General features: G+C 38.6%; 1 protein-coding gene across 1 annotated transcript; it reads left to right on the forward strand.

Annotated features, from left to right (window-relative positions):
• The first annotated feature begins 212 nt into the window (after positions 1 to 212).
• LOC121513996 (cholecystokinin-like) lies at positions 213 to 10,517 on the forward strand. The gene is made up of 4 exons (XM_041794047.1): positions 213 to 282; positions 3,733 to 3,812; positions 9,079 to 9,271; positions 9,805 to 10,517. The coding sequence occupies exons 2-4, from the start codon at positions 3,735 to 3,737 to the stop codon at positions 9,945 to 9,947; spliced, it is 414 nt and encodes a 137-aa protein (XP_041649981.1). The 5' UTR covers positions 213 to 282; positions 3,733 to 3,734; the 3' UTR covers positions 9,948 to 10,517.

A 10,517-nucleotide genomic window follows, 5' to 3' on the forward strand; every position in this document is an offset into this window, starting at 1 on the left:
TCGTCCAGACCCCCTCTTCATTTCTCATGCGTGCTCATGTATACGTCCCAGTTTGCGAATGAGTTTGTGCGTCTGCAGTATGCGTCCTCAGTTGCGTCAATGCTGTCCGTTTCTGCGCCAGCAACCGGCTCCTCCCAGCCCTCCGGTATCCTCCCACTTCCTGTGTGTCAGTATAAAAGTGGTCTCCACTCTCAGCCTCTCAGACACTCACTCCAACCTGAACGTGAAGGAACAAACTCTACACTGAGACTTTCACTGCTGGTGGATGCTCAACAGCTGCAGGTAGGAATACAGCATTACTCCGATAACAATGGCTTACGCTGGTTTTAGTTATGTTACAGCAGCAATGACACAATTACCAAAAAAGAGTAGTTTTTTTTATTTTGGAAAGGTGGTTGTGGTTCTTTGAATGTTTAGATTTTACTTTACCGTAGTTGTTTGTCTTTTTATACAGGATGAATAAAATCTTTAAACGTGTGAGCTTTTAGATTTTTTTTTAAGTCTAATTGAAGTTCATTTATTTCACTCTTTACAATGCAATCTATTTTTTCCCATTATTTGTTCTGAATCAGGTGTTTTTAAACTTTACTGACTGCTTTCTCTGTGGAAAAATATGCACTATAGTATGACAACAAATCACAGCCTGCTTAAAATATTAACCATATACTAATCAGAGAGGATTTACATTTTTTTTTTCAGTTCAGGAGACTGGGTTTTTCTTTCTCCCCTTAAATTGTGCCTGCAGACAAATTGCCCATGTGATTTTTGCATAATTTATGCCGTATCACACTTTCTGTGATTGTTGAGTTTCAGAGTAAGATTATCTAAATGATTGAAGGCAGGGAAACATGCAAATACATGTCTAAAAGGCTGAACTCAGTAAATTTAATCACCAGTGGAGTCTTAAAAAAACCTCTTTATATTTTCTTTATCATACTACATAAGAGAGGAGGGAGGCAGAATAAGGGAAGGGGGAAGAATAGAAAAAGTAAGGTAGGAAGGGAGGGGAGAGAAAAAGATGGAGAGAGTGGGATGATGTCAAAGAAAAAAAAGAGGAGATACAGATGATAATAATAATAAGGATTCTAGTATCATACTAATAATAATAATCAAGGAAACAGATAATTTGTTCTGTGATACTTTGACAGCAACATCTTTTTGTTAATGCCAATAAAAGAAAATTGAGTTGATTTAAAAGAGGAGAGGAAGGGTACAAAAGAGGAGAAAAGGGGAGTTGTTGATGGGGAGCGGAATAAGGAGAGGAAAGGAAAATGAAGAGGAATAGAGCGAGGAGAAACAAGAGTATAGAGGGATAGAGGCAAAAGAAGTTGAGATAAGAGGAGCTGCCGAAGAGCAGGAGAGGAATAAGGAGAAGAGAGGTAAAAAAAAAAAAAAGGGATTGCGTGGTAAAATAAGTATAGAGGAGAAGAGGTAAAAGAAGAGAAGAGAGGGGTAAATGTGTGTAGAGAACAGGTTAAGAAAGGGGAGGACAGGTAAAAAAAAAAGGAGAACAGAGAAGTGTGAGAAAGGCAGCGTGGAGGAGAGGCAAATATGAGAAGAAAAAGGGGCAGAGAGGTAATTGAAGAGGTAAAAAAGAGGAGAAGGGGTAAAGGAAGGGTAAAAAGGTCATAGAAGAGGAGAAGGGATGAGAGGATAAAAAAGAGGGGGTAAGAGAAGAGGGGAAGTGAGGAGAGGTAAAAAGAGAGGAGGGGTAAATGAGAAGAGGTAAAAGAGACGCTAGAAAAAAAGGAGAAGGGAGGAGAGGTATAAAAAGAAGAGGTAAAAGAGTAAGGACGAAGGAAGGGTGAAAAAGAGGAGATGTAAAAAAAGGAGAAGTTGTAAAAGAAGGGCAGAGAGGTTAGAGAGAAGAGGTGAAATAAGGGTAGGAAGGAAGAAAGGTAGAATAAAGAGGGGAAAAAGGAGAGATAAAAAAGGATCAGTAAAAGAAAAGAAGGGTATAAAGGAGGAGAGGTTAGAGAAAGGTAGAGAGGAAAGGAGACCAGGCAAGCGGGGAAAAAGAGGGGCAGAAAGGTAAAAAAGAAGAGAGGAGAGGTAAAAGAAAGTAGAAGAAGAGAAAAGAGAAGAGGTAAAGGAAGGGTCTAACAGAGGAGAGGTAGAAGAATAGGCGGGATAAAAGAAGGGAAGCGAGGATGGGGAGGTAAAAGAAGTGATGTAAAAGAAGAGAGGAGAGCAGAGGAGAGAGCTTTCACACACTTTTCATCACTACCAGCCCATGCAAATATGCTTCTAATAAGTCTGATCTCTGCAATAAAAGAGCACAAAAATCCCTTTAAGTGCAATTAATTTTTCTATGAGAGGACAGATGAGGAAAGAAAGGAGCCTGAAATAGAGGAGAGTTGGAGGAGAGTAGAGTGGAGGAAAGAGGGTTTTACACACTTTAGAGTGGCACATCATTACCAGCCCGTTGAATAATGAATGGGAAACAATGACCAGCTGCTAGCAGGGATTATATTAGCATGAAGAGAATGACTGCTTACACCGACACTGTCAATTAAAACAGAAATATTCAGATGAACTGCTGTAATACAGTTACAGACATGAAATAATGATAATCCAGGCATCATTTGATTTAACACTACATTAGGAGGTTTCATGTCAAATTGTATGATACTGTGTTTTATACAGCCTGCATGTGTTTATGTATGTCTGTGTATGATTTATAATCATGCCTGGTGAAAATAAGCAGAAGTGAATCACTATTAGAATATTATGCAGCTTATTGTCCATTTATTGTAATATTGATTTGAACAAGTTTTTCAATGTCTGTGTATTTGTTCAAATATTTGCTTCACTGCAAGAGTTAAGGTGGTAATAGGAAGAGATCATTATACAGTCTATGTATGTATATGGGTGTGTCTGTTTGGAGGGATCATATATTGAAAGCCTCAGAGCAATCAGTGTTGCTGCTTTGATTTAATTGGATGATTTGTTCTGGAGGAATGTTCTGGCACTAAGCATCATTTATCACAACTAATAAGCTGCTTTGTCAGCCTCCAAGGTGGATGTATGTAACGTTAGCAAATCAGTTTGATAAATGATGCATAAGGTGATTTTTTCCATTTGTATGTGCATACTTTTTATCATAGTGACCAACAGCAGCAAGTTTTTGAAGCAACAGCAAAAATTGACCATCTAATCAGGCATACAAAGGTGATTAAGTTTTCTCTTTGTTTAATCCATCATGATCAATGACCACAGGGATCAAAAAAGGAATCTGATCACTGTAATTGGTCTCTCAGTGCTGTCATGTTAATATTAACCCTCTGTCTCAAAACCAGCTCAGAGAGCAAAGTGAAGATGAAGAGATAATTGGACAGGGTCCTTCGGGATTGTGACGCTGACAGATACATTTATCAAAGCTACCACACACAAACTCTCACTATTTTGCGGTCTTCACGGTGACAAAACCAGGGAGCACGTAGTGTACTAGACGCAAACTGATGCTCGCCTCAGGGTCCGGCTGAATCATCACAGGTTAATCTCGTCCCCTTGCCGCCCTGCTTCCAACAAAGCGAAAGATAAATCGCCGCTTTCTGCCGGACCTTCATTGCCTGTGATTATTTCCCCTCACACTGTTTTAACAGGCTGAAGGAGGCAATAAAAGGGGGCAGTGGGGGGACAGTAAATGGATATATTGGATAAAGTGGTCACATTAGGTGTGGAGGACTTCTTTAACTTTGTTTTATCTTGTCTGTCTTTCTCTCCTCACAGTCATGAATGTAGGAATCTGTATGTGTGTTCTCCTGGCTGCTCTGTCCAGTGGATCCCTGAGTCTGCCCTCACAAGTCATGGTAAGACACAAAAAAACATGCATGGCTAGAGTTTCCTTGAGGCAAGTTTAGATGTGCCATGGGAATTAGTATTAGTATTAGTATTAGTATTATTAGTTATTACTACAATTAACAACAATTAAAGATACTTTAACACGTGTTAAAGAGGCTGATTTGCAAGGATATGAGTATGGTGTGCCTTAAGATTTTGGCTTGATCTTAGGTGTGCCTTGGGAAAATACAGTGTAAATACACACACACACTTAGAAACTAATCATTATCTGATTTCTGGAATTACTTGATTATTCCAGTAAACAGCAGAATCCAATATGCTTTGCAAAGGCCATTAGCTATTAAAGTCCCTGTAAAGGAAAATCCAAAATGTGGGCCTTAACACACTAGATATGTTGGAATAACTTCTGTAAACATGTGGGAACACTGAGATCTATGTATGATTAAATTTTGGATTTTAAATTGATATTTGAGCAAGACAAAAATCTGAGCTAATGACATCACCGGTCTTAATGGGGAATTGCCCCGCCCCCACAATGCTACAATGATGTGAATGATATGACAGCCACCACTGAAAGTTGAAAGCCAGCCACATGCTGTGTTTTTTTCATTGTGAGGTAAATTCCCCAAATCTATCAGCTGCTGTTTCCTACAGGTCATTAAAAGCATCGTGCCAGAAAACATTTGTGCCAGAAAACAGTAAATAAATATAATTCCTATCTCTCTGCTCTGGCATGGAGCCAGGCAGCTGCTCTGATCAGAATTTTTTTTTTTTTTAAGTTGAGAGATCATATTTCTTGTGAGTGGGTGTGGCTTCAGCTCAATCAACTGACACGCCCACACCATCCGAGAACAGATATTAGTGCCTTATTTTTCATAGTTTTGAGGCTGACATTATAAACTTAAAGATGTTCTTCATGACTGAAATTTGGCTTGGTGGTTCATTACACAATGGCCTGTGGTACAACAAACCTAAAATACATTTTTTTTTTATCACTTTACAGGGATTGTATTGAAAAAAATGGATGAAAACACTGAGCTCTTTTTCTCAATAACTGGTTTTATTCAGTGTATTTATACCATTTAATCTGGTTCATAGTGATGGTACTTCTGGATGTAAGTAAAGAACGCAAGCAGAAATGGATGAAGAAACATCAAAAATAGCAAGCAGCAGAAATGGTGTTGAGAAGCAGCAATTTGGACTGAAGCTGAAATTAATTTCATGCTCATCCCATCAATATCCATCTCCTTAATGGTAGGAATTACAGAAATCCTTAACAAAGTATCTATGAAAATGGGCAAGATAGGGTTTTCAAGAGGGTAGAAAAGTTTAACTGCTAAGACACAAAACAACACTAGATATACAGTATATTTAACCTGACACACCACATAGACTTCCATATATCCATTTTCACATTCATTTGGGAAACCTGCCATACAAAGCGTTTGGGAAGGGTTAAACTTTTCAGAAAATGAGTATAAGTTGATGGGACAGATGTTCTGTCACATTCATTATGGGCCAATCAGAGCAACAAGACAAAATGAGGTAGTACGCATGCGCAGCTTCAGAAGTAACCTGAGCTGGACAGACAGGAGCTACTGTAGTTTATGATGGTGGAGCTTGTCTGAGGCTGCAACATGCTGGGGCCGGTTGGTAAAAGTGCAGAAACATGTTCTCTGCAAAGAGAAGCTTTGAGTGTGGCTCTTTGCTCTTGTTTTAATAAAGAAATGACCCAGTTCTGATAAAACTGCCACCATACTTTGGCAGCATCTTAACTAATTGCTACACCAGCAACAGCCATTGTTTATACTGGCTCACAGTACAGCTAAACCCCTTCTGTAACTATCGCAAACTCATGCCAAAGCAGGTCAGGAGCAGAGTGAAAACTTCTTTTCATCATGAAAAGCTTTAAGTGCTGTACTTTGCTCTTTATTTGACAAAGAATTGTGGTCTGGTAGAGATACAACTACTGCTATAATATGGCTAAATTCCAACTAAACACTAGAGTGGCACCATTGCTGTCAGCTTCCAGTAAAACTAAACCCCACCCATGGCTTTAAATGAAGCTGATCGGTCAGGTCCATTTTCAGACCTAGCTCAATGGTTTCAGATTAGAGCTTTTCAAGGTGGACCCTGATGACAAACATGGGATTTGGCCAATTCACCTGCTTTGCAAGGTCACAGCACATTACCAACCCTGAGAGCCAGCATTGCTAATGTTAGCATCGCAGCTAATGAGTCAGGACTGACACACCTTTTGCCACATCAGTGTGGCAAAAGGTGAAGAGGAAGCATTAAGCATGTGAACAAGGTTTTTTCCAAAAATGCATAAGTACAAGTGTAACCCTTTCTTTCTGTCTTTATCTCAGCATACGCAATAAATTCACTCAGATTCACAGCATTTATTTTCCAGCACACAACTGTCAGGAAAAACACAAGATATAGTTGGTGATAGTGAATCATACAGTACAACTCCAACCCCTACACATCAGAATAAAGAGGGAATTACACACTTTAACAGACACCAAATTTGATTTAGCTGCACAGTTTGCAAACAAGAGAGCATGAGGTAGAGTCGCTAGTAGCTACAAAGCTAACACACTTAGCAGACAAACTTCACTCGGCAAAACAATATAAACACTAAATAACTGCTAGCAACTGTCACAAAAGGTGGTGACAATATCAGTGTTACTTTATATTCATTTTAATTTGGGTTACGTTATTTTTGAAGTTTAACATTTAAAACAAACACACAGTTTTCAGTACACGCTGTGTATGGGATTGTTAGCAAAAAAGAAGATGACCTGAGATTCCCCCGCCTGTATTATTACCACCACCATCACACGAGAGCGCTATTAGCAAACAAATAAAAGGAGCATTGCATAGATGAGGATAGAAAATATCCTTTATCTGTGTATCACCTTTTCCTCAGATGACAAAGTAAGGTAACTTTACTGAAAATTAAAGGACTATTTAATGGACATAAAAATACATTATGACAAACTTCAACATTACATAATAACCCTGTTACACGAGCACATGTAAACAAGTCAAATCTGATTTTGCAATTACCTATGGATTAGTCAGGGTCTGTCTTTCATCATGGAGATTTTTGCAAATCTTCAAGCTGGTAAGGTTAATGATCAAACAATGACTGAAACAATTAATATGATTTGAGGAAAAAGAAGCAGTGCTATGGACTGGTTTGTTGAACTGCAAGCTTGTAAACAATGGCAGCTGGTGAAGAGATTAGGTCAGTGCATTTACTGCTAGATTCATTTCCTGGTTGAAACCAGACTCAAAAATCGGGAGAAACCCTTGTTATTCTGTTTTTATGTTTATGACAGAAAATGTAAAAAAAAAAAAGGAAAAACTAGCCATTTTCTCATTTTTTTGTTTTTGATAAAAATGGAAAAAAAAACAAAAAAACAAAACAGAAACACAAGCTGTTATCTTGTTTTTTTTCATTTTGGTCACAAAAACAGAAAACCACAAAAAAGGGGCCCAATTTTTGTTTCATTCAGTTCTGTTATTTTGTCTCCTTCATTTAATGAAATACTTGAGGAAAAGGAAATCAATTGACCATTTGAGAAAGCATTTCAAAGTTAAAGCCTCCATGTCAGAACAAGAGCTATCCATTTTGTTTTACGGTATGATAATAGGCCATCTATATATATATGCTCTATGTATAATGTATGAGAAATGATGTAAGTTGTAAATGAACTGTTGATTGATGGACTTTGACTTTATTACCTTTTATTATGTTGTATTTTCATTTCAGGTCCAAACATAGCAGGCCTTTTACAGCATGCATTTGCTGATTGTGTGTCTGGTGTCAGGTTCATACCAACGCTAAATGCTATATATATAAAAAATTCTGTTTTCATACTGTAAAACACAATTCACGGCTCTTGTTTTGACATGGAGGCTTTTATTTTGAAATGCTCACCTTTCCCAATAGGTCACACAATTTACTTTTCCTCAAGTATTTCATTAAATGAAAGAAACAAAATAACGGAATTGAAAAAAACAAAAATTTGACTCCTTTTTTTCAAAAGTGCTTTCATTTGTTCTTCTGTTTTTGTGACCAAAAACAAAAGAGACGAGAAAATGGCAATTTTTCTGGTTTTTGTTTTTTTTCCATTTTGTCAAAATGAAAACCGGGAAAATGGCTTGTTTTTCCATTTTACCCCCATTTTCTGTTAAAAATGAAAAGAAGGCTAGTTTTTCCATTTTACCCCCATTTTCTGTTAAAAATGAAAAGAAGGCTAGTTTTTCCATTTTTTCCATTTTTGTCAAAAACAAAGAAACGGAATAACGAGACTTTCTCACGATTTTTGAGTCTGGTTTCAACCAGAAAATGAATCTGCCAGAAAATACACTGACCATATTAGCATTGATGCAGCTGTAGCGTCAGTTTTATGATAACTGGAAAAGATGTTTTTACTTTCTTTTGACTGGCTTCAGCAAGGATTTAGTTTACCAGCTGGCTCCACTGATAGTGAAGAATTGTTTGGTGACACGACAAAGGCAACCTTTACAGCTCCTAGTATGAAGTTTACTCCTTGTTGGTGGTGCTTGTCTACTAGCTCATGTTTTGTTGCTGATTGACCCATAATGACAGCCAGAATGTTCAGCCAATCACCCTCCACGTTTCTTTTAAACACTCTGTACTTCCCTCACACTGTGTTTTTGGTATTGGCCAATTCAGTTATTCCAAGGAATTGAGTCAATTTTTCAAAGATATATTTCTGAGCTTTGTATGCCTTTACTCAGTGTCACAGACAGTGAGTAAAGGAAGAGCTGGGGAGAGACATGCAGGAAAGAAGCCATAGGCTGAACCTGAAATTATATATATATATTTTTTAAACTTTTTTTAGTCATATTTTTTGTTGCAAAAATACATGGATAGAGAAAAAAACCCACAGACTTGCATAGAAATACAAGTCAGCCATGATGAAAAAAGAGAAAAATGAAATTAATTGGTTAGTAAATGACAGACCTAAGAACCAAACTATCCAAATCAAAGCAGTAGAAAGAACATCTGCTGCCTCACGTGTCTAATTATGTTGGTTAGTTTGAATTTAATCAGAGCTGGTCAAACCTGGAAGTTAAGAATGCTGATTTGAGAAAAAGTGGTTTGGTTTCAATCCCAGCCTTTTATTTTTGCTAAATAACAAAAAGTATGTATTGTTCAAAACATCTGTCCAAGAAACAAGTACAGCTACATGTCTAAATCTTAGTTTTTTATTCAAAATATATATTTTTTTCCAGTCACAGAAAGCTGAAGGTGAAGCCCATGCATCAGACAGCCTGCCCACCTCCTCACCTAACCACACACGCCACTCCCGCTCAGCTCCAGCCCCCCCACCAGGCCTGCTGACCAACTACAACAAACAGCAGCAGGAGGAGGCAGACGCTCGCGACGGCCTGAACCAGCTCCTGGCCAGACTCATCTCCAGGAAAGGTGAGCGGAACGAAGAGTCAGTCATGTAACTGCAGCAAGAATCCTCCCTTCAGTCATCTCATAACACAGAACATTCCCATGGGCTTATTTCCCTTCTGCTCTTGTTATTTCTCTTTCCCTGTGCCGTCAGTCATGCTGCGTTTGTGCCCCACCATCTGCCATTGCTCGCCTCCCTCCAGCTTTCTCTTTCTCCTCTCTTCATGTTTCCATACCTCCCTCTCGTCCCCTCCCTCTGTCTTTTCCATTTCTGTTTCATTCATTTCCCTCCATCAGCCTGTGTGCACTGCCCTCACCTCCTTTGCTCATCGCCTTACCTCCTGACCTCACTCTCTCTGTCACGGTGCGTCTCTGTTTCTCTTTAACTCAACACCATGTGACTGTGAGACCTGCTGAGCTCACAGAGATGAGAATAAAAGCAAAACAAACCATGTGACTGACATACCACCTCATTCAGAGATATTTTCAATACTCATTAAGTACAGAAAGAAAAAGTACAGCTTGATCACATTTTGTGTGGTCTCTGTCTCCCTCAGTCTCCCCCAACCACAGCAGAACCTCCTTGTCCAGCAGAGCCAGCGGTCCGGCCCCCGGTCACAGGATAACTGACAGAGATTATATGGGCTGGATGGACTTTGGACGACGCAGCGCAGAGGACTACGGGGAATACTCCTCTTAGAGGCCGGCTTTGTCTCACTGAATCCTGAGTTACATCCCCCAACATCGCCAGTAAAATCCCCCCAAGAATAACAAGCCCTTTTCACTCTGCACTTACTGGAAACAAGGGCTGAATTGACTAAATCCCAGAGGGAGTTTAGCATTATGATAAACAAGTACAGTGAAAAAAAATCTATCCAATTAATCAATATGTGGTCCCTGAAGAGCACTTTTCACAGTATGTCTGAAATACATTAAAGCACAAATATTTATTTACAGAAATGTTTGAAAATATTCTCTAATGTGCATCAGACTCCATCTTTCAAACTTGTCTGTGACTCTGAAAACTTACATCATTCAAAACAACTCAAACGCATAAATTGTCATTTTCAAAGGGGCATACCTTTGGTTACATCTGGGCCATGTGGTATGTGTAAAAAAGAGAAACATGGCACTTCATTTGATTGGAACAGCTTTCAGTTGTGGATTTATACACATTTAATGCATTAGTAAGTAGTAATAACAGTAAGAAAAGACTGAGACAAAATAAACTAAACAAAGTATGTTTTATGTGTGCGGGTGTTTGTGTCAA

Source organism: Cheilinus undulatus, linkage group 8 (genome assembly GCF_018320785.1).
Source record: "Cheilinus undulatus linkage group 8, ASM1832078v1, whole genome shotgun sequence".
Taxonomy (NCBI): domain Eukaryota; kingdom Metazoa; phylum Chordata; class Actinopteri; order Labriformes; family Labridae; genus Cheilinus; species Cheilinus undulatus.